The sequence below is a fragment of the Ambystoma mexicanum genome, chromosome 5q (assembly GCF_040938575.1).
Source record: "Ambystoma mexicanum isolate Mex_15411 chromosome 5q, UKY_AmexF1_1, whole genome shotgun sequence".
Classification (NCBI taxonomy): Eukaryota; Metazoa; Chordata; class Amphibia; order Caudata; family Ambystomatidae; genus Ambystoma; species Ambystoma mexicanum.
Window position 1 is genome coordinate 58,504,323 of NC_090933.1, and position 24,042 is coordinate 58,528,364.

General features: G+C 45.7%; 1 protein-coding gene across 1 annotated transcript in view; it reads left to right on the top strand.

Moving 5' to 3' along the window:
- The window catches only part of MOCOS (molybdenum cofactor sulfurase), an 819,339-nt gene that overhangs the window by 269,430 nt on the left and 525,867 nt on the right, over positions 1-24,042 (top strand). Inside the window, exon 4 of the mRNA XM_069620525.1 lies at positions 15,672-16,313. Within this exon, the coding sequence (XP_069476626.1) occupies positions 15,672-16,313 (642 nt within the window). The remainder of the gene's footprint in view (positions 1-15,671; positions 16,314-24,042) is intronic.

A 24,042-nucleotide genomic window follows, 5' to 3' on the forward strand; every position in this document is an offset into this window, starting at 1 on the left:
TTTGGGTGCACCACTGCCATGGAAGTGATTTAAAGTGGACTTGATGTACAATGTGGAGTTTGGAAAGAAGCAGCATGGAAAAAATTGCACCATTGCATCATTTATTAACTATTCATTTTGAACATTTCCTTTCAGCGGAGCTCAACTGCCAGCTCCGTGCACTCGGAACTACGCCCCCTCCTCCAAACTCCAGCCCCACACGAGGCCTTGTGGGATCCCCCTTTACATGTTTTCCATTTCCACCACTGTATTCATTGACAGTTGTGACTCTGTTGATTACTATGAGTCGTCCACCCGACATGCCTACTCTACTACTTAACTTGTACTGCACAGCGACATTTGTTTTTCTGTCCGTTGCCTCCCTCCCTGCTTCTACTGCCACTGTGTGCACGCTCTTCTGACCTTTAATACCACGTCACGCATTCGCCTGCTGTATTTGCTGCTTTGCTAATGGGGTGCTTTAGGAGTGTTCTGAAGTACACTAGCTACTTGAACCTTAGTATAGCTGTTGCCGGGGGTTTATAGTCATAATGTCGAAACAAAAATGTCGACAAACAAAAATGTCGAAAAAAAAATTTCGAAAACAATAATGTCGACATCCTATACTTATAATGTAAAAAGTCATTTTTTAGAAAAAAAAATGTCGACATAAAAATGTCACTTAGAACTATCAACACCTCACCCAACACCCCCCTGCCACCCCCCCCCCCCACCCCCCCCACCACCACCCTCCCACCCCTCATACTCAACACATTCTAATTATATATTTATTTATTTATTTATTCAATAAATAAATAACCAAAAAGAGTTTAATTTACTATGGGGGGTCCCCACCCAACCCCCCCTCACCCAACACCCCCCTGCTACCTCCCCATACCCCCCAACCACCCTCTCATCCTCATTCTCAACACATATTAATTATATATTTATTTATTTATTTATTCAATAATTAAATAAATAAAAAAGTATCATTTACTATGGGGATGTCCCCCCAACCCCTCTCACCCAAGACCCCCTGCCACCCCCCCACACCCCCCACCCCTCATACTCAACACATCTTAGTTATATATATTTATTTATTTATTCATACAATAAATACAAAATTTCAAAAAAATATCGAAAAAATGTCGACATTATTGTTTGTCGAGATTATTTTTTTCGACATTTATTTTTCGACATTTTGACTGTCGACATTTTGACTGTCGACATTATGACTGCCCACCGTTGCCGGGCATGTCTATAGTCGCCACCTACTATTAGAGACCATCATTTCCCCTTCATTTGGGTATCGATGTCGCCTGCTACTTTCTTTAGGAATAGGACAAGAGTGCCGATGCTATGTTGTTTTACTTGCAGCCTCATCTAGTGGTAAAGCAACGTCTTTCCGTGTTGCCAGTTTTGCTGCTTTGGGCTTCAAATTCCAAACGTTAGCACTTATAAATAAAATGAGTAATAATTTAGAATATGTTAAAACAGCGACTGTGTTCATAGAAAATTCTAGAGCCCAAAACCCCCACCACCTGTGGCATAGGATGTGCTAGACAAAATTGGCACAGAAGTCCCAATCCAGCTCACATGTGCAAAATCGGGTCTCCACGTGGGGACGACAAAGGTCAGAAAATCAAATAGGACTGCTAATACTGTGGCAATAAGACCCGAGGCAGCGGGCCAATATCACCCCATGTAATGCCCGGGGCTGTAGTTATAGGCCCAAGCGTAGCGAGGGCCTTAACGAAGCCCCGGGCATTACCGTGGGCGGTATTGGCCCGCCGCCGAGGGTCTTATTGCCATTAGTACCCCGGCCCGTTAGACCGGGGTAATAATTGCTTTTTTCTGTTCTGAAACGTTTCGGAAGCTGTAGACTGACTGACATCTCGAGACAATTGTAATGGAGTAATGAATAGCCTACTGTCTTGCTGATAGTTTGTGTTGTAACATGAGGACTGATATAAACCCATATATATTCAGGGTCTGGAATAGTGACCCTGTAATTATTGTTAAATTGTAATTTCCATAGGAAGAGCAGTTTTTGGGTAGCTTATAGCTTTGTTGGCGTTTGAGGAATTTCCACTAAACTTTGCAGAAACATTATAGACCCAACACTGGATTGTTTTGCAAAGTCTTGTGCGGTTTCATCAAGGGAGAGCAAAGTTATAGGGGGTCCCAATACTTTTAAAATCCAGATAGACATGAATGGAAAAAAATGTTGCTTGCAGCTACAGCCCAAACCGCTGGACAGATTTGTATCAAACCTGCCCTCTACCACCTCCTGTCCTCACCCAACCATCCCACACTTGCACACTCACACATACCTCCTTAAATAGCCCACTCCCTCTCAGGATTGGATACTTACCTTGTCCAATCACTTACCTGGCTTCAGGGTGTGTGACAAGAGAAGGACATGGGAGGGTTTAAAACGGTTGATAAGTCTCGCCCCTTTTCCAACATGGACCCTGCTAGGGTCCAGGGTTGTTGCACTGCTAAAGGCCTGAAGTTTATATAAGGTGAAAATAATAATAATGACATCCCTGGTGATATAGTGGGTAAAGGCCGCAGTGGAGCTTTTATTTTTACTAAAGATTTCCCTAGAGCACTAGTGGAGGCTCTCGGTGCAGGCTCCAGCTGACGCCATGACCACAGGCCATGAGGGGCGGAGAGGGGACCTACTTACATTCAGACACCCATTTTGGGTTAGGTTGGGCTCCCCCCTGACAGGGTCACATTGCAGGCCCTGTCACAGTATCATGTTTTGAATGCAGTATGACCAGATCAAGTCCTCTCCTTAATATTATTACTGTCATAAAGAAAAACAACGGCCCAGGATATGTGATGTCATCATTGATGTCAAGGATGATGCCATTTGTGGTGTCATCTTTTATGTCCTGAGCGTTTGCGTGAGCAGTGCATGGCAGTGGCACGAGTTATGGTTGCTGTTAACAACGTTAGTTTGAAAGCTTTTGCCAATCTTCAGCTCACATTGTCCCCAAGCTGTACCTGTGGGAAGAAGGGTGGAACGGCGAGTAACATCTCTCACCTATGCGGTACTGGTGCGGGGAGGAGCAGAAGCAATGGATGGCGTATTCATTTGCCTCCCAACACTCCCCTTACAAGAATCACCATCTAGCCCTAACATTTTCTCCCTCCACCGCTCATCCATAACTAAGGTGTATGACTGAAATCTCAAGACAGGCATGCAACCCCACCTTTGCAGGCACAAATCTTGCATCCTCACTCTCACTACTTACAAAATCCCCACTTGTCATTCACGGTGGCCCTGGACCCTGCAAATCCAGCTATTACATCTGCCTCATTTCTCCTCTCTGCTCTCATCCCTAGAAAAATCTCCACGACTCGCCAACGCAAGCTACCCTCACTGCGGCTGAGCAATCTCCTCTCTCTCTCTCTCCCTCTCGCAAACACTTTGCCCTATACTTCTCATCTATGATCTCAAACATCCATGATATACTCCCCTCCATCTTTACTCCCTCCTTTCTTCTCCCACATATCTTGATTCTAGCCTGCCTGCCATCTTTTCCCCTGACTTTACCCAATGAATGCGATCCCATTCGGCAGATAGTCAACCCCTTATGTAGCCATTTGCTCCGCAGTCAAAGACCTTGCAGCACTTATTTGCTCTTACTCCTATTCCCTCTCCCATGGCATATTTTCCAGCTGCTTCAAGTTGGCCACAGTCATTCTCATCCTTAAAAAGCACTCATCATAATATAAAAATCTTGCCAAGTACTGACATGTCTCTCTCATCCCACACTATTCTAAAATCATGGAACACAACATTTTCTACCTTGAAAATCATTCATTTATTGACCCTCTTCAATCTGGGTTCCTCAGACGTCACTTCACAGTAGCAACCATCACCCACATCGTCAACTTTCGGACCTCTACTCACCATTGCAAGCGCTCCTCCATCCTCATTGACCACTCTGTATCCTTCAACAAGGTTAATCATCTCGTCTGCCCTTTCTGACCATCTCTATCCGTGTTCTCACGTGGATTGTCTCCTAATCCAGGATAGTGCTCTTACCTGGATTGCCTCCTATTTCTAGTAATTCCTTCTCCATCTTCTGGAACATGGAAACCTCTGATCCCACCCTTCTCCTGGGTGGTGTTCCTTATTGCTCCTTTGTTGGTCCACTACTCTTCACCTTCTACACCTCCACCCTCTCTCATTTCCTCTCCTCATTTGTGTTCTCTTATCATCATTTTGCTGATGAGACCCATCTCCTCCCTCCCTTTCGTTTATTCACCCCAGACTTCTCATTAAAAATCTGCAACTGTCCCACAGCAATCTGTTAGTGGGTCGCTCTACGGTTTCCTAAACGCAGGCGCCATCTTCCTGTCAGCCTCCAATGCCCCAGTGCGTATCACCTTCTCACTCTGCTATGCCTTGGCCTAGTCACATGGCTCCCAAAGGTATGCAACCGTAGGATCCTTTTTTTAACAAAAATCGGAAGCTTCATCACTATATTATTGCTGTCACAAATGCTGTCAGGATTAAGCTACACAACATCATGCGGGTCTGCCCTGTCCTTCTCTAGCATTCTATGAAATCTCTCCTCTCAACCCTCGTAGCATATAAGCTGGGCAACCCTCCCTAGCTAATTCCCATGCCTCTCCCCCACTCCTTCACCCCGGAGGACAATCTTCTCAAATGTGCGGCCTCGACCCTCTGCAGTCTTCCCTGCTCTTTATCCGCACCTCGCCTCCCTGAACCCATACACGGTGGCTCTCGATGCTCGATTGCTCTTCCTTCAAATGCCTTGTGCATGTCTTTAAATCAGTTCAAATGCTTGCTTGTCCCCCCTCCCCATTACCTTGATTATACGATCATCAGCCACTTACCTCCCTCACACCTATCCACAGCAGCTTCCTTTATCTATCTGTCCCAAACTTGTCTTATGTGCCCTTGGGCATCCGCTCCTTGTCACCCCGCCTTGCCCCATACATGTGCAACTCTTAACCTCCCGAAATCAAGAACACAACACACATTCACTGCATTCAAATCCTCCTGAAGCTTTACCCACTGCGCCTCCAGTGGCATCCTGCCATTTGCCTGAGCATCCCCGCCCCTGCGGCAGCCGGGTCCAGATTGCTGCTGGATAAATGCTATCGCCGTCTCTACCTACACATATCACTGTTAGTCTTGTCTTGTCCCTAGTTCACTCCACGTCACTTTCCTATCACCCTTAGTTCAGCCACAGTACTGCTCACGGTTGTAAGGCACTTGCTGGCGGGCTTGCTCTGTTCACCTGTTGATTACTCTGTGCATGCTTCTGCCCTCTCGATAAGTGAACAATGCAAAGAGTGGTAGTGGTATGTAGACTCTTTTAAAAACCTGATGTTTGATCCCTCACTATGACCATTTTGCTGATTTATCTCCCCTTTTGAGGAATAATTTTTATTGGCAATTGGGGGGCATTGTATGTGTAAAGCCGTTTAATTTCACACTCATGTACCATTGCATTACTGGTGAGTGGATACGTTTGCTTATGGGCACAAGACGTTACTATTACAGATTTCAAACTGAAAGAGTTTCTGAAGCTAATTCTCATCCAAAAGTGGTAGATCCTGCTAGGCCCTAAGGCCCATTGTGACAAGGCGATGAGAAGCCTTGCGACAACAGATATTTTGTTTGAACCTTTCACTTAGGGGTTGTCCCTTCACATTTCCTCAACCTTGTAGTGGACTCCCAGCTCCCTAGCCCAGGCTCCCTGTTCTGCCCAAACCGTACTGTAGAATTTGCTAACTATTGCCAGTGGACCACTGCTGTCTGGTTTGACTCCAACAACTAGGGAGGCCGAAAGACCGTAGTTTGCTGTAACTCTCTCCCTCAGAGACTTCTTAGGGACCTAACGGGGTGGGATAGTCTGGTTGGTCTGTCGCTCCCCTCCAGATGACCGATTCCTCAGCTTTTCCTCACACGCCTGTCTCCTCCTTTCCCTCACAATCCCCCTTTATCTTTCTCCCTCTCCACCCTCAAAACCCTGGCATTACTGCTCTCTCCTGCCTCTCGTATCTCCACCCTCCAACCGATCTTTCCCCTCTCTCTCTGTTCTCCACTTCCTTGTTGTATACTCTCTCTCTATCTCTCCACCTGCTGTCCTCTTGTCTATCTCTCTCTCTCTCTCTCTCTCTCTGCCCAAGCTCCTGTCTCCGCCCACCAACTCCGGTTGGTTTTCCCCCTCCCCAAACTCCTCGCTCCCACCATACAACTACCTCTACTCTCCTTTACCTTCCTCTCACTTCCCTGTCCCTCCCAGGTGCACACACTTACAGTCTCTTTCACAAGCACCTCCCCTTTTCTCTACTCTCAACTTCCCACCTTTCTGCTCTCAGCTTTCACTTCAGTCTCTCACTCACACAAACCAATTGTTAGCACCCTCTCAGTCACAACACCTTAACGTAACTCTCTGTACTCCTACAATCTCCTCCACTGGCTTCCCAACCTGGTACACCCTCCTTGCTGGTCTCATGGTCCACTTCCTTTGCTCCTGACCTCATCCGAACACCTTTCATCCCCTTTTCCTCCTGCTGGCTTTTTATAGCCCTGTTCTCCCTGTCTATAACCTCCTCTAGTCTCCCATTGGAAATGATGGTCAACTGACTTTATGGGCCAATCTCTGTCCTATCTAACCCTGGAAGTCTTCAAAATGGGCCTAGGGGTAACAAGAGGGACAGCCCTATTTGTGAGAGGACTATAGGCTCAGTAGGATTAAAAAAAGGGGGGCGTCCTGCCACATATTTTTCAATATTCACATTCATTCATGCAAATGTTTTTTAGTTTATCATGTTAATCTTTGACATGGGTATCTCTGTGCCTATTGTAACGATCATGCCACTGCAATTGGAAGAATACTACACTTAATTAGGTTCACATAGCGTTTATTATTTGGCAAGGGAATCTATTATTTCTTCTTTTTTCAACTTTTTTCAACAGGTTTTTTTACAGTAAAATAGTGAATCTATTATTTCTTCTTTTTTCAACTTTTTTCAACAGGTTTTTTTACAGAGAAATATTTTTTCTATTTTCTTTTTTTACTTTCTTTCTTTTGTCATATTTTAAATATACAATGAACAGCGCAAAAGACAGTGCATCAACATAAATATACAAACCACAGCTTACCCTACATGTTATCGTTTCACATATCTAGGTTCTTTAACAGTGCAATATAAATCATTACATACAGGACAGTAAAGGTACAAGCTGTGCTTCTTCTGGAGAGGGCTCGGTGGCAAGCTCCTTTCTCTAGCCCTCATCTGAGGTCGAAAATGCCAGGCAGAAGGGTGAAGCACTGCCCCTTCCAACCTTCACACTCCATTGCAGTCCACGTGGTCATGATGCTCCTGGCTCGTTTGTTTCAGTTTATCCTCTGTTTCCTCAAGTCTTTCCAAGTAAGCAGCATTGAAAGACCCATGTGGGAAGTGTTCCTTTCTCGCTCTGTGTGTGCTCTGCCTTGTGTTGTCTATATCAAAGTCTCTCCTCCTGTACTCGGGGTGCCTGTTGTGACAACCGGGGAACTCTGGGCTATTGTGGAGCTCCTTTCTGGGTTATTTAATAAGTTGGAATGCTTCAAAACACAAAAGTATTGTGTTAATGCAAAATTGGTGCAGGCCAGGTTTTGGCTGCTACACCCAGTTGCTTTTTGGGAGATGTCGTTTTTCTTTAGTTCTCTGTTCTTTGTTGTGGATGGTGCAGGGGTTGCTGGTCACTGTAGTTATTTGCTCTAGTACTGGCTTCTCCAGCTTCTCTGACCCCGATGGCTCCTTGCAATGTTCTGAAATAGAAGAAAAGGGGGCCTGGCCAGGACCGAGGCAGATAGGTATCGAGACAGGGACATTGGTAGCAAAATCCCTGCAGATATGCAGCCACTCTAAGGGGCTAGGGACTCGATTCCCCCATAACCCTCCATCTATCACCCTGTACCACCTATAAAAGCGATTAAATTCCACTGAGTTTATCACTTCTGTACACACCCCACCCAGTAGATTGGCTTTCCCATCAGCAATTCCTAATTAGTCTGTCAACTCTTTTTTTAATGTCCTTTCCACTGTGAGTTGGGATGTAGCTGCTTTTAATTTTATTATGCAGACCCAGTTCCAAGGAAACTGCAGCCACACGTGTATCTTTTTGGAACCCCAGTAATGGCTTCTAAATCTGCCCTCCAGGACCTGTAGTCAGGCAATGACACTTGTCATGGTGGACTGGACCACGCAGTTGCCACCCTCCGGGCCTATAACAAGGGTGCCGGGTCATTAGCACCCAGTCTGAGTCAGGCATTGTTGCCATTAGCACCCAGCTGAAACATGTTTTTTGGGAGCAAAAGATTTCATGAAGACAGCGCAAAGCAGTTTATCTTACAAAAAAACATATACAAACAAGATGGCCACTGGGAATTAGCTCTAGAAGGACGCCCTTTTTTTTACTTCTCCAGCATGCCAGACAGAAGGCAGAGGTGCAGTACGCGGAAGGAGCAAATTAAACAGCAGACTGTGAAAGGTTGTTGTCGGGTGGAGGCGTTGAGTTTGGAATGTAGGGAGAGTACCAAGAAAACAACAAACAGACTCTTGAAAGTATTCTTTGGTGGTCATTTGGGGTAGTTTGACTTTGCTCCCTGCAGCTTCAAGAGGATAATATACGTCCGATCAAAATAACACTTCAGGGAAGAGTTTCATCTGATAGAGGCCTGTGAAAACAGTTGTTACAATCAGTGGTTGAAGTATACGAAAAGAAATAGTGTAACTATGTTCCTTGCTGGCCTGCGCCAGCTCCCCACACAACCTGCTGCGCCCCTCCCATATGCAAGCCAGACCCCCAAACAAACGTGCCTGCTGTTTAAGGGAACGTTCAGCGCAGTGCACTGATGTGGAGGTTGAAACTCCTTCCTACACTTTTATTTTAAAACTAAACCATTCCGGAATGGTTTCTTTTTAAAAATAAAAGTATAGGAATGGTAAAAATATATTTTAAAAAAGGTAGGGGAACTCCGCTCCCAACCGCTCCCGCCCACTACGACCACGGTTACAATGTACCTTCCAAATTTTTATTAAGCATGTAACATAATACAAATGTCATAGTACCACATGTATAAAAGTGCATGTGTGTTTACAGGAAACCATGTCAGGGCATTTGCACAGTTGTTGACAAGGTCTACATTTTTAGTTTTGTGTTGGTTCTCATGTGGGGGAAAAATCCATGGTTTTACATTTTGCAGCCGTTCACTGTCCTTGCCCATGAAGCCATTGGCTGCCGTGCCTGCTTCAGGCTCGGTGACCTTGCCCATGAAACCATTCTCTGCAATGCTTGCTTGAGGCTCTGCGACCTTGCCCATGAAGCCATTCGCTGCAGTGCTTGCTTCAGGCTCGGAGACATTGCCCATGAAGCCATTGGCTGCAGTGCTTGCTTCAGGCTTGGCGACCTTGCCCATGAATCCATTTGCTGCAATGCTTGCTTCTGGCTGGGCGACCTTGCACATGAAGCCATTTGCTGCAATGCTTGCTTCAGGCTCGGCAACCTTGCCCATGAAGCCATTCACTGCGGTGCTTGCTTCAGGCTCGGAGACCTTGCCCATGAAGCCATTGGCTGCAGTGCTTGCTTCAGGCTTGCCGACCTTGCCCATGAATCCATTCACTGCAATGCTTGGCGACCTTGCCTATGAATCCATTCGCTGCAATGCTTGCTTCAGGCTGGGCGGCCTTGCACATGAAGCCATTCGCTGCGGTGCTTGCTTCAGGCTCGGAGACCTGGCCCATGAAGCCATGGGCTGCAGTGCTTGCTTCAGGCTTGCCGACCTTGCCCATTAATCCATTCAACGCAATGCTTGGCGACCTTGCCCATGAATCCATTCGCTGCAATGCTTGCTTCAGGCTCTGCGACCTTGCACATGAAGCCATTTGCTGCAATGCTTGCTTCAGGCTCGGCGACCTTGCCCAGGAAGCCATTTGCTGCGGTGCTTGCTTCAGGCTCGGACACCTTGCCCATGAAGCCATTCGCTGCCATGCCTGCTTCAGGCTCGGTGACCTTGCCCATGAAGCCATTCACTGCAATGCTTGGCGACCTTGCCCATTAATCCATGGTTTTACATTTTGCAGCTGTTCACTGTCCTTGCCCATGAAGCCATTGGCTGCCATGCCTGCTTCAGACTCGGTGACCTTGCCCATGAAACCATTCTCTGCAATGCTTGCCTCAGGCTCTGCGACCTTGCCCATGAAGACATTCGCTGCAATGCTTGCTTCAGGCTCGGTGACCTTGCCCATGAAGCCATTCTCCACAATGCTTGCTTCAAGCTCTGCCACCTTGCCCATGAAGCCATTTGCCGCAATGCTTGTTTCTGGCTCGGAGACCTTGCCCATGAAGCCATTCTCTGCAATGCTTGCTTCAGGGTGGGCGACCTTGCCCATGAAGCCATTTAGTGCAATGCTTGCTTCAGACTCGGCGACTTTTCCCATGAAGCTATTCGCCGCAATGCTTGCTCCAGGCTCAGTCACCGTGCCCATGAAGCCATTCACTGCAATGCTTGCTCGCGGCCCCGAGCACTATTTCAAATGTAGTTGTCCAATCGTCAGTGATCCAATTGTATAACGAATGCGTCATGTGATACAAGAAAGAACAAAGCACACTACCTTTCGAGCACTTTCTACTATGACAACTCTTCCTTAAGGATTTAGGGTGGGGCGTCTACATACTGTGGCAGCGAGAGTTAGGAATAGGACGCCTTTCAGTGCCGGCATACTTACTGTCTGTCCCTTGAGAATTCAGCTTATATTTGAGGTGTTAATCTTAAATACTCTATCTCATTTAGAAGTAGGTCATTTTCACGTGACAGGGAGCAGATTATGGATTTAGCAGTGCGATGCACTTTGAAACATGCACAGCAGTTAATGTATGCAAAGCAAGAGCTGATGTTGGCCAAGGCTTGAATTAGCGCTCGCATGTCACATCTGTTCATTAAGGCAAGTCGGCAAACTCGATGTAATCACATTTTCTGATTTAGTCACAAATGAGACCATGCGAAACCAAATCAAAATGCAGAGATGGGGCAGAATGAGTTGGTTCAGAAAAAAAAGATGACTAATTAGGAATGTCTTTGCATGTCCCAGAGCAACGTGCCCTTGCACTTCCTGAGCACTCACAAGGCATAGGAGGTTCCTATTCCCCTACCCATTGTCTCCTCTTATTGTGTTGTACTTAATTATTTAACATTGTTTAATTACATTTGTCTATCATCCCCTGTCGCCTCCGTGTTGCCCTGTGGGTGCTTTGAAACAGTATTTGCTTCCTGTATAAGCGCCTAACAAGTGAACAATAAATAAATAAATAAACTGCAGGGAGCAGGGACACAGATCGAAAAAAAGGGATAGATGGAGCAGGAACTCTCGAGCTAAAGATGCTTTAATTTAGGGATGTTGTTCAGGATTGGCCAAAGTGATGAAGATAGGGTGGGTATGTAAACCAACGTAAGTCCCAGTATCTCCACCTTCTGGGTTACACTCTCCGGGGCTTGGGCTTTGCTTCCCACCCTCTCAATTCTCCTTCACTCTTGTGAAAAGGTGACAGTCCATCGTTTCCTGCAGGTTTGTGGGTGCACCAACACCCTTCTCTTTGCCATTGCCTGTTGCAGGTTTCGAGGTTTTCGGAGCCCTTCTCCTTACATATTCGCACTGCAGATTTGTGGGGTGTCCTGAAGCCTTCTCCTTCTTAACATCACTCCGGCATGCAAGTTACATAGGGCTTCGTCACTGAGTGAAAGGTGTAGCTAAATCTTCTAGACCGAAGTGTCCAGTTTTTATTGAGGAATCTTGGCTTCCTGTGGACACCGGTCATCTGGCATTCAGCAGAATCTCAGAGGAGGTTCCCCTGGCCTCCATTATGGCTGCATCACCTGAGCACCCGATCCCTGCCTCCCAAGATCTTGGTCGGAGTTGCCTTCCTCCCCATTCTGATCCTGATGTAACCTCTTTGTTGTATGCTCTAACACCTGTCTAGGGGCCAACCAGGCATGCTTGAACCTTTGTGATCTGACTGTCTTTAAAGCCTTTCTCCTGTTGTCGCTCTCTTTCCTCTCTTCACCTCCTTGGCCCCTCCTTCTCCCCCTCTTGGTAGCACCCTCCAGACTTTCTTTGCTACGGTTTGGTGTTCTATCCACCTTCCTCTCCTCCAGTCTCTTGAGGCTTTAATGCCTCCTACATCCCCTCTGTTCCAATGTCTTCATTCCCTTCACCAATCTCCCAGTACCTTCAACAATCCTCCATACTGTCTTTCCACAAATTCCCCCTCTGGATATTTTCCACCAACCCGCCATTGCTGTTTCAAACCTCCTCCTCAGTACCACCCACCTCCTCCTACATGTCACCAACTTCCTCAATATCAGTATATGGTCTAGGTTTGGGCTTTCTGAATCAGTGTTGGGGATCAGGTGCAATTTGCATGTTTTGGCGAGGTAAAAGTGGCTGGTAAGCTGATTATCAGTAAGGCTGATCACACTAGATATGTGTGTCCACTTGGGTACCAGTCCTTCAAGAATGAGGGAAAAGCCTTCAGGGGCAATATAATAGCCTCAAACTCCAGGATGTTGATCGGACGTATATTATCCTCTTGAAGCTGCAGGGAGCAAAGTCAAATTGCCCCAAATGACCACCAAAGAATACTTTCAAGAATCTGTTATGATGATTTTCTTGGTGAGAAATGATGAAAACAGAGAAAAAATCAACTAAAAAAGAAGGATGAACAAATGAGAGACCGCTTGAAAAAGTCAAAGAACGGAGGGCGATAAAAGGGAAATGTAAAAAAAGATAAACAAGGAAGTTAAGTGTGAAAGACAAAAGAACAAAGAGCACAGAGACAGGCAGAAAAAGGGAAAGATAAATTGAACTCAAAAGTAGGGCACTGGGATGAGGGAGATGAAATAAAGGTGCCCGCCCAACTCACTGTGGCTGTTTCAACGCATTTGTTTAGCGGGCGTTTTACACTATTTTTGGCTTAATTTTTTTTAGAGGGGCTGCAGGGTAAAGGTATCATTTTAAATAGATTTTAGTTCCGTTGGGACGGTCAGGTAGGATCAGTGAGGGCGCAGAACGGGAATATGGGGCGCTTGGGTGCATACAAATTACTTATAAAAAAAATGCAGTGAACTGGCCACTGCAGTGAGTTGTACAAGATGTAAAAAAAGGGGGTGAAATTTAAAGAAGGAGATTAATAACAAACTGAAAGAAAATTATGGGGAAGAGAGAATGCAATAAAGAAAGCAGTGATGTTGTAAAAAAGAAGACAGGCTAGCTTACTGAGGACTCGGCAGTGCAGCGTTTGTTATTCAGTGGCATTAAAAAAGCACGTTTTGCTTTTATGAAATTAAATGATGCTCCATTTATCATACTCAGAAGGATGAACATCTCAGGGGCTGAATCTGAGGTGCATGCAAAAGTAAGAAAGTGTTCTTCTGTGAAAGAGGCACACTTTACTTACAAACACCATGTTCGGATGAAGAAATAATGTGATGTAGGCACAAGAAAGCCTCGGCTATTTCATTTGCCTTATTTATGGCTTGACAACAGCCCCGGCAACCACCAGGAATGCAGGGCAGCCACATTGAGGGGATTCCCCTCCCAGCAGCACTGGTTTAGCACGACAAAAAAAGGAGTTCAAATACAGCACATTTGAGGTGCCGTTAAACGCCACTGCACACTTTTCCCCTTTATAAATATAGCATTTCCTAGACTGCAGCACCACATTTCTAGTTTAATGAAAGTTTAAGAAAACAGTCTTAAGTTAGAAAAGTGGCGGTCTTTTAAGAAATGCTCGCAATGCCACTGGAGCCTATGTTCGCGCCACAACAAGTGAATTTAGCAGCTTTTGCTGCTGAAAAGCACAGCATCTCCCCTCCACTACTTCTACCCACCTCAGAATGGTGGTGCTGGAATCTGGAGGGGAGAATGTCGTATTTCCACCCTCTTTTTTGGCATGAGCTCAGAATCGGTCCCCCTGTCGGGCTTGCTGCGATTTAAACTGATCATCTACAAGGCTAAGACGGATCTAGCAGCATTCACTCAACTTACCGAGCTATCTGACTGGCTGAGAGAGAAAGAAGGAAGAAGAAATGAAAGAAGAGGTACAAACAAACATCTGTTAACTGTTACTTGGGCACATGGGGTGGGATATAGCTGCTCCTGAGTCTGTAGATTAGCCCCTGTTACAGAGATGGTGAAAACTGCCCATGCCTACTGCTGGGCACGTGATGGATGGCCATATCCGTTGCTGGCATTGTGGAGGCTGGTAATTCATGATGCTGCGGATAGGGAGTTTGCACATACCTGTAGTACTATGACATGACATATGACATGCATACTTGCCGCTAGTCATCTGAAGACTGTCCATGCATATTGCTGGGCCTGTGTTTGCTGGTCATACCGGCGCTGTTAATATGGATGTTGTAGCCGGGAAAGGCGAAATGTGGAGCTTCCACAAACACCACTGTAACGCATATCAATCTTACCACAATTTCACCGAGGTTGCTGCCCCAATGTGCTCCAACGTTGCTATCATTTTCTAAAACGTGAAGAGCCGCAAGCCATGTGAAAACTCTATTTTACATCCCATCATGTGGTTTCTACGAGTTATTCATACATTGCCCTTTAAAATCCAACACATTTCAGAAACATGCCACAGTGACCAGTCTGAAGCTTCCAACCCCCTCTGGAAAATTGACCTTCAGTATGTACATGTTATATCAAGGTTTCCGGCGCAATGTTCTTTAAAAAAAGAAAATTGAAATTTGTGACACAAATTCTCGAGGATTGAGAAGGGTGCGTAATGGGGGAATGAGAGAGGGGAGTAACTCCACATACTGTATAATGTTATTGGAAACTTTTCATGTTGTCCCCAATTTACTGTACTAATGCACTGTCATAAACCTTGCTGCCGCCCCAGCCCCCTGATACTCAGGAACTACCACATATTACTTGACAACCCCATTGCAATTCAAACAATTTGATTTGTGATTTTGTGCATGTGCTGGTCAGGGGCCAATGATTGAATGTGGCCCTCCTTTGGATACGAAACCAAGCTTTCTGGCCCCCCACAGGAAGGGTCTGTGGGTGTCCTTGCTCTAGAGGGCCCAAGCTAAGCCAATCTGCTAACGTGATTTGAGATTTGAGTTTCCACTCCTTATCAACTGCAAAGAGGAATGTATTGGAATAATCCCCAAAATGTAGCAAATTACGTCTTTAGACTCCATACTGAGGACATTGTTTTTCGTTTTCGTGAAGGGGAGACTCATTTAGCAGTACCGTGCACATCACGGAATTCCATCAATATATCGAAAGGAAAGAACATTGTTGGGGAAACAATATTTTTTCTTCGCTATCCAGCACTTCCACATATTCTAGGACTGGAGATTGTTTATATAATTACACCAATCCCAGCATACCTTGAGATTGCAGATATCAGAGAAAGAAAATATCATTGGGCCTGGCAATGTTTTTTTCTAGACATGTAATGCCTCTGAACTGTACTTCCCCTCATTGTCAAGACCTCAACCTCATCTGAGCCTCAATGATGCATGAGTGTGTTTTAGTTTTAACCTGTGTGATGGATCTTCTGCTGCATAGCGCATATGCATGGGGTTATCAACGTCTAATGTGTCAATGTTGCATTCTCCTAGGATACTGCAGCACTTTAATACCACTCCCGACGACTACACCGTTATCTTCACGTCTGGATGCACGGCTGCCATCAAGCTGGTGGCGGAGAGTTTTCCTTGGACACCTACACACTCGGAAGACCCCGCCAGCTGCCTCTGCTACCTCACCGATAACCACACCTCTGTCATAGGCATGAGGAGGGCCACTGCTACCACGAATGTGATGGCAGTTGCCTTGACCCCGGAGAAGATAGCGCACTTGGAAAAGACACCGGCACCACCTCAAGAAACATATTGCCCAACAGCTCATCTTTTCTGCTACCCAGCGCAGAGCAATTTCTCAGGGCACAAATATCCACTTTCTTGGATCCAAAAAGTCAAGGATGGGAGTTTGAGGCTTAGTAGTGGACTTGGGAAATGGTATGTCCTGCTGGATGCAGCCGCCTACGTCAGCACCTCGCCCTTGGATTTAGCAGCTCACCCAGCAGATTTTGTTCCTCTCTCATTTTATAAAGTATTTGGCTTTCCCACTGGCCTTGGAGCGCTGCTGGTATCAAACAAGATTGCACCCCTCTTGAGGAAACACTATTTTGGAGGTGGAACTATTGCCTTTTACCTCACAAATGAAGGAGTGTACGTCCCTAAGGAATCAGTAAGTGAAAGGTAAGGACTTCTTTTTCTAAATTAAAAATCCATTAAATCCAAGAATTTAGATTTGCATGTATATTATAATAGTGGAGACAGTGTAGAGCCATTATGAAGCTCTATAGACCTAGCCCTAGGGCCATACTGGGAATTACGGGCCCTGAAGACCCAGTTAAAAGCCGAAGCACAGTGCAGGGGATGGCAGGGGTTTCAGTGTGCCCAGGCTGCATCTGTGAGGTAAGGCCAGCGTGAGGTGTGGAGTGGCGCTGGCGCAGGTATCTCAGGGCAGTGCTCCCATGTTGAGAGGGTGAGCCGCGCTGCAAGCCTTGCCACCAGGACAGCGGCATAGGGGGAATGACATGACTTCCCCCACATTAGCCAATTTCCAGGCCATATGGCATTTTCGAGCTCTTATGGCCAGGAAATAGCCCAATGGGGGAGTGCCACGGCACTCCTCTGGAAAATAATTTGTCTTAATGCTATTTTATATGTGTTAACTTAGAATTCTGTCGTTCAAGACAGCATATCATTTTCTACAATATTGGCCTGCTTCTGCAACGGGTACTCTCTGTTCTTTATTTATTGGACATTTATATGGCACCTATACACAAGTGGTTTCAGGCGGCACAAGACGAAATTGGGGGTTTAGGGGTGGGACAAAGGAATGAAAAACGAGCAAAAACAAAATGATAACGGGTACATTGCCTTGTGACAATCCTACTGTGCAAGTTCAAGATAAAGGTGGTAAGTGTGGGGCAGGGGGAAAGGGAGAAGTGCAGGACCGAAGAACTCTAGCAGGGAGGTATTTAGAGAGGGAAAGCTGGATGTGGAGAGGTCCCGGGCCCCAGACAACATTGTGGATAATGCAAAGGGTCTTGAATTTGATCCTTGCGGTCACCGGGAGCCAGTGGAGAGACTTTAGGGCTGGAGAGATGTTGTCCCTTGGTTTGATACCAAGGATACGTTTTTCAGTCGTATTCTGGATAAGTTGAAGGGGGCGAAGGGAGGACAGAGGACGTTTTTTATTCTCATCTCATAACAAACACTGGGGATTTTTAAGCATAAAATTAACTGCATGCAGGCAGGCCTGGACTGACCTGGTGGTAAACCAATAGTTTTCCCGGTAGGCCTCTGCACCATGGGACTCTTTTGAGTGCTTCAGTAGTAGGCGAGTGCTTGACTTGTGCTTCTATTTTTTAACTAGTACTTTTATTTAGTGATTTGCTCCTGGAGTGAACTTTTGTATTCAACGCTGAGCTATCTTCTTGAGAGTGTCACTGTCAGCAAATCCATAGCATTTTGTCCTGCAGCTTCTGCTCTGTGAAACTGACGCACACAAACAGAAAGTGTTGGAGACTATGCAAAGGGACTAGAAGCAAACAGAGCGTGTGTTGCTAGACAATCAAGCTAGAATGTATCTGTTCTGTCTAGCTGGCCTGCACGTTCACATTCCTCATGGGCTGGTTGAGCCGGGGTCATTGCAGACACATCATCATCCCTGTATGGCTGCTCTATACCTGACACTGGGACCCTGGCTATGCTCTGTTGTCTCACGCCATGGATTGACCACCAATAGATCTCAGGTGAGAGTGGGTTGATAGTGAACGGAAGTGCTCACAATGTGATGTGATCATCACCTCAGTAAGGAATAATATTGCACCACATTTTTCATTGACAAATAAAAGTAGAGGAGAGAGGAGACAGCATTATTGGCTGGATCACATGTTTTAAGTGAAAAGAACCATCCCAAGTACTAAGACAGGAGAGTGTGCCAGAAAAATTAGCATTCAGTATGGCGCGACAGAGGGGGTGCCAGTGGCTAGAATTTGTATAAAGTGAGGAAGAATGGTTTCAGTGCAGAATGAAACTGAAGAGAGTAAAAAAAAGAAGGGTACACACATAGGCAATGGTACCTGTAGAGAACTGAGAGATACAGTAAACGAGAGAGAGAAAGAAGTACATTACTGCTGAAGCGTACGGGATTACGGGATAAGTGCCAAGGAGAAGACGGGTGCATCAGAGAGTCAGGCAGAGGGGATGTTAGTGCAGGGTAATGAGGTACACAGCTGTGTAAAAGAGAGGGATAGAGGCACCCAATGGATTAGTATGCAGAAAAGAGTTGAGTCTTGGAGTGGGGCACATGGAGGAGTAGAGAGCATAACTGAGTGCAGAGAAGGTAGGGGAGCAAGGGCAAAGTGTACACAGTGACGTCTTTATGAGAGGACAAAAGGGGCTCCTACAATGGGGCTCTGCCCTCTGGATGATTGGCAGTTTGAAAGATATTTGCCATTGCACATGCTATACAAAACAGAAATTACAAGTCATGATACTTTCTAGTACACTGTTGAGGGCCTGACCCTTCCCCCTGGTCACTGCCCTGAGCTAACCTCCAATCTTATAATTTAAGCCTGTAATGTGTTCTCTGTTTACTGTACATGGGTCTGCAAACATTCGCTCTCCAGATGTTTGGCACTACAACTCCCATCTGCAATAGAGTGCATAGTTAATGATGAGGACTCATGGGAGTCGTAGTCCAAAATGTGGTCAGCTGCATGTTGCAGACTACTGCAGATATAGCTTGTTCATTCACTATATCACAACTCGAGTATTGTTTTCATCATCTTGGGGACCTGTATTGATCATGTATAATAGACAAAGTTAAAATGCATGTTGATACGTTTGAGCGACACAATGGATTACAAGATAGATGAGCGCAAGGGTGAAAATTACAAGTTTCAAGCTACTAGCCAGGTATAAAAAGTCACTTGCCCCCTCAATTATTCACATACACAAACACATAATTTCGTACTTACCATGCATCATTTACCACGAGCCAATGGCTAGTGGCAAGCGCACATTTTGGGGCCTGGTTCAGTGTCTTATGCACTTGTTGCAGAGATCTGGGTGCACATTCAGATTAAAGTAATAAAAGCCAGCAAGGGGACTCAGCCTGTACTATCTTTCTGAGGTTGATAGCTTGTGTATATAAACTTTGGTGCTAGTAACATCCACTGCGCTACAAAGCAACGTACCTACACCAGAAAGTGCTTGTTATAAAAACTAACATCGCATCAGAACGGTGCAGGTCTAGAGGTTGGTTCCTCAAAACAAGGGTTGTTAGGACTGGCCAGCCGCCATCCGTTGTGACTGGGACAGGTGGACTATCCTGGTTTTGCTACCTGTTGATACCGTGATCCTCCACAAACCTTTTTTATCTCAGTGTACTCTGTTGGTTTCCATGAAAGGTTTGCCTTCTCGCATTCGGGTGGCACTGTTTAGCCCATTCCCTTCTATTTCTTATTATGCAGGCCATCTCAGTGGAAGGTATCCTACACATGTGAGAGCTGACCAAATGTCAAAGCCTTTCAGGTCAAGTTAATTAACACTAAAATGAGTTTGCTTGTTTTCTACAATTTCACATGTTATTCTTCACATCTTTAATAACAATCTGAAAGTCTGTGACAAACAATGACTATAAGCAGGTGGCCTTATCACACATGACTTGAGAGAGCCCTGCCTCGAATCAAACCTACGTCCTGGAGAGTGAACACAAAGGCCTGAGATGAAAGCATAACTTATTGACCTATCTTACTGCAGAGGAAGCAGCAGGCAAAATAAGTGAGAGATAAAGCGAATGCACCAGACAGATGTGTGGGGAGACATTGATGCAGGTTCGTTTTGTATGGATTCGCTCTTTATAATCATAGTTTCGTGAAGTAGTGAAATTGTACTGACCAGTGCCCTCTAAGGAGCCCTCTGCACCCACCCCAAGCATCAAAGCCTAGCTCTGCTCACTGTGAGTAAACTTAATAAGGGTCGGGAGCTTTGCCGAAAGCTCTTGCTTTCTACTGCAACCAATTGTGCCGCAGTCCAGACTCCAGACTGCATAATGTACTCCAGGAGGAAAGCTCGAAATGATTAAAAAAAACTCTTCTCACGACCCGAGTTAAATTTGATTTGCTTTCATGGATGTGTTCTCTTCTTTCAGCTTTCCCCCTAGTAATTCCTATCTCTCCTAGTGCTCTTTTCAGTGGATTTACTACAGGTTTCCACTTGGAAAAGGGAGTATGTGTCAAACATTCTATTCACAAGAGCCGCTGCTAGCTACCTTGCAGGCATTTGGATGGCAGGGGGCCCAATTCCTCTCCCCTAGCTCCTTCAGTGTTCCTAATGTGAAAATTCCATCTGTACAAGAAAACAGATACTCTCTGGGAACAAACTACATTTTACAGCTTGCAATATACAGCTCTGAGGAAGAACAGCAGCTTTAAAACATAGTGTAAGACTACCGGTCACCAAAGCCGGCGTGAAGGCTGAAAATGGCCAGCGGGTTTACTACCCAACATCTGTGGTCATAGCTCCATCTCTGAATCTGGGGCAATAACTGCACACTTGATATGTGCAGATAAACTACTGGCTGCATTGTGCCCCACTGCTGCTTTTTACCAGTGGCATTAAAGTCACCACACCCTCCAAAAATCATTGGTGACTTTAAATCAAGAGCCAAGTGTGATTTCCCGAAAACCCCATAGGCGTAGACAAACAACAAACACTTGGTGTGGCATAAAATGAGAGACTCACATCTAAAGGCTGGTAATATAATTGTTTATAAGGCAGAGTTCAAAAGCCCAACCCTCTGCTCTGCCAGATAAACTAAAGGTGTATACATTTGAATGTTCTAGACTCTGTTTGTAGAACGTGCTGCAAAGAGAAACAAGGTGATGACAGTGACAGTCCACCTGTCTTGCATGAAAAGTGCAGCTCTCGGTTTTCCTGCCACCACCTGGATATAACAAGGCACTTAGAGCTATTGTGCTGCTGAATTTCCATAAACATGCATTTCCTTTTAATGTTTCATTGCCATGGACCACTTTTGTGGCTGTTGTAAGGAAGGCATGTTATCAAGGTAAGACAGACACAACTGACCACAGTTCAAGGGTGTTTATTGAACTTTAACAAGGGTGTGATCAACGCCTATCTAATCCTAAATCTACAGATGGGAGCAAGCTATGACCATCAAATAATAATAACGCAGTCGTAGTGGAGTCTCGTCAAAATATAAAAGGGCCTATACTAAAAAAAACGATTGCCAATCCTTACCTCTAAATACAAATAGACCGGGGTTGTGTTCTTGAATCTTGAAAAAGAAAGAAGTGTTCGCAAAATGATGAGTCAGGATGTTTAGGCCGTTGGCCTCCCTTACCCATGTGTTCAGAACAGGTAATGCGGTTCACTCAAGCATAGCACACTCTCAGGCTTCTTCGGCAAGAGGGGATTGTTCCATTACCAACATCAGGGCCTTCTCTGTCCAAGTCCCTTAAGTTATCAAAGTCTCTTGATTCAGAGGGCCTGATGTACCAAAACAAACGAAACATTCCTTTACAAGTACTCAAGTCAGGTGATTCACTCTTCACCCTGGATCCCCCTCAGCCAGGATCGTATCCCTTTTAAACCGCAATCTTTACTTTGGATCCCCCTCTTCCGGGCTCAGATCCTTTTCTCCTATGTTTATAGAATATCTTTTCTCAGGTGACTCACGGTTCACCCCCAACCCCCTCAGACATGCTCAGATCCTTCTTCTTACACAATCAGTCTCCCTCAACCAAGCTCGGACCAATTGCAGTTTGTATACACTTTCAAAGACATTCAAATGTGCACAGGGTTTAGCTTGACCCATTGCAGGACCACTTCAATTTTACATTTCACAATTTACACTCTCAGTTCGATGCCTAACAGAGACCTTTGAATGAGCATCAACATGGTACCGGACCACTCTGTATATGGTACCTATATTGGCTTCAAAAGTTCAGTCACTCCTTGGATGTTCAATTATATCTGCATCGCTCATCACATACGCCTTAAACTCTGTTCTTTGCAGATTTCTTCATACAATGTTGCCTCTTGAATACTCGGTTCTAACACCGATCAGTCTCCCTGACTCACCTGCTGTGCTGACTTATCTGGTGCTGCTTTGTTGTAGGAGCCAAGGACAGTACCACGGCGGCGATTGCTCCTCCCCACCTTGGCTAGTGATGCAGGAGAGCCTCAGGTACCCTCGACACACAATGCACCTTTCTTCAGCCTTAATTCCCGGTCTTATGTTTCTTATTCTTGAGGGCTCATGAGAGTAGCAGTTTTTCTCCAAAAAGGTCAAGGGCACTTCCTTCCTTGCAACCCTCTCTGGTCATGCTGTCTTTCCTCCAAAAAAGGTACATTCCACAGGTAATATCCGAATGAAAATCCCATGCAGGCATTACACCATTTGCTTTTCGAAGTTTAAGGAGGAATACACGGAAGAAATGTTACTTCCATCTCGCACTCCTTGTCTGCCTCCAAATGGTTGTAAAATGCCCTAGGGTGTAAAAGTAAGGTGCACACGGCTACTGGCTTGTTTTTACGCCTTTCTTGTGTGCTCCCGGTCTTAGAAAATGGGCCCTTCTGCTTCAACATCTATGGGAGCTGTCTGCTCCCAGAGTGGACCACTTTGGAGGAAGTATACTGCTCCCACACAGCCAGATAACATCAAGAATATGCAGAGGCCATGCTGTGCTCCTAAAATATGTTTACCCTCCATCTCTCTCACGCTTTACATGAATAAAATGCTGGAACAATCCACAGCGGTGAAGTCTCCCTGCTGACCTTACTGATGGATGTGGGGACTCCCAAAGGTGAATGGGTTCCACCATAAGCCAGGTGATGCTGGGAGCAGAGCATGCATGGGAATTATCCTTTGGCGTGCGCTTACCATGCCACATGCGCAAGGCATGTTCTTGTCACATTGGGACCTTAGAAGGTCCTGTTCCTTTAAGGAAATCCATGAGGAGGGATCCCACAGAGCCGGTGACACCTAAAAGCTTGCCTACCCTATCACAAGTGCTAAAAGCATATCCCAAAACTACAGAGGGAAGGCACATGGCACAATCTAATACAGAACTCAAGCACTAAACAGGCCACCTCACAATCCATCCAATCCTTCCACATAGTCCTCCCCAAGGGTGGGGCAAGGGTGTGGCAAACAGGAATTAACCAATCCCAAGGTCCACACCAAAACTGCAAGCCAACCACAGTGGATTGGCCTATTAACCAATCTCCATACCAGTTGCTTTGGGAGCCTCCTCATTACCCCTAGGCCGAAGCAAGGCTGCAAGGCAAGGTGAAGGGCTTATAAAAGAAGGGCCATTGGAATTTTTAAAAGGAGCACATTTTCAGGCACTTGGTAAAGAGTATAGAAGGAGCGGCATCAGGACCTAGGAGGCTGGTATGAGAAATACTGGGGAAGATGGAGTTAGAAGGGGTTAGGAGGACATATGGGAGCCTAGGACATATCTAGGTACTTAGGGAGATAAGAACCAACAGTCTAAGGGGAGAACGACTGAAGAGGCTATGGAGGGAAAGACCCATGGTGCTGTGGAGAAAAAGACTGAGGAGACTGGAGAGAGAAAGAGGTGGGAACTGGGGAGAGAGGCCCAAGAGGTTGAGGTGAGAGAGAACCAGGAGTCTGAGGATAGGAGTACTGAGGAAGTTGGAATAGGGTTGTAAAGTTATCTCTTGTTAGGAAAGTATTTAAGGAGGAAGTGATAAGGAAGTGCTAGGAAAAGATAAGGAGGAGAAGGTGAAAGAATGTAAGGATGAGGTGTTTAGAGATGTTGAGGAAGAGGTAGTGAAAGGACCCACTGGGAAATGCATGCTTGATGGGATGCCTTAAGAGAAGGTGTTGAACAGTGCAGAAATGATTAAAGCAAAGGGT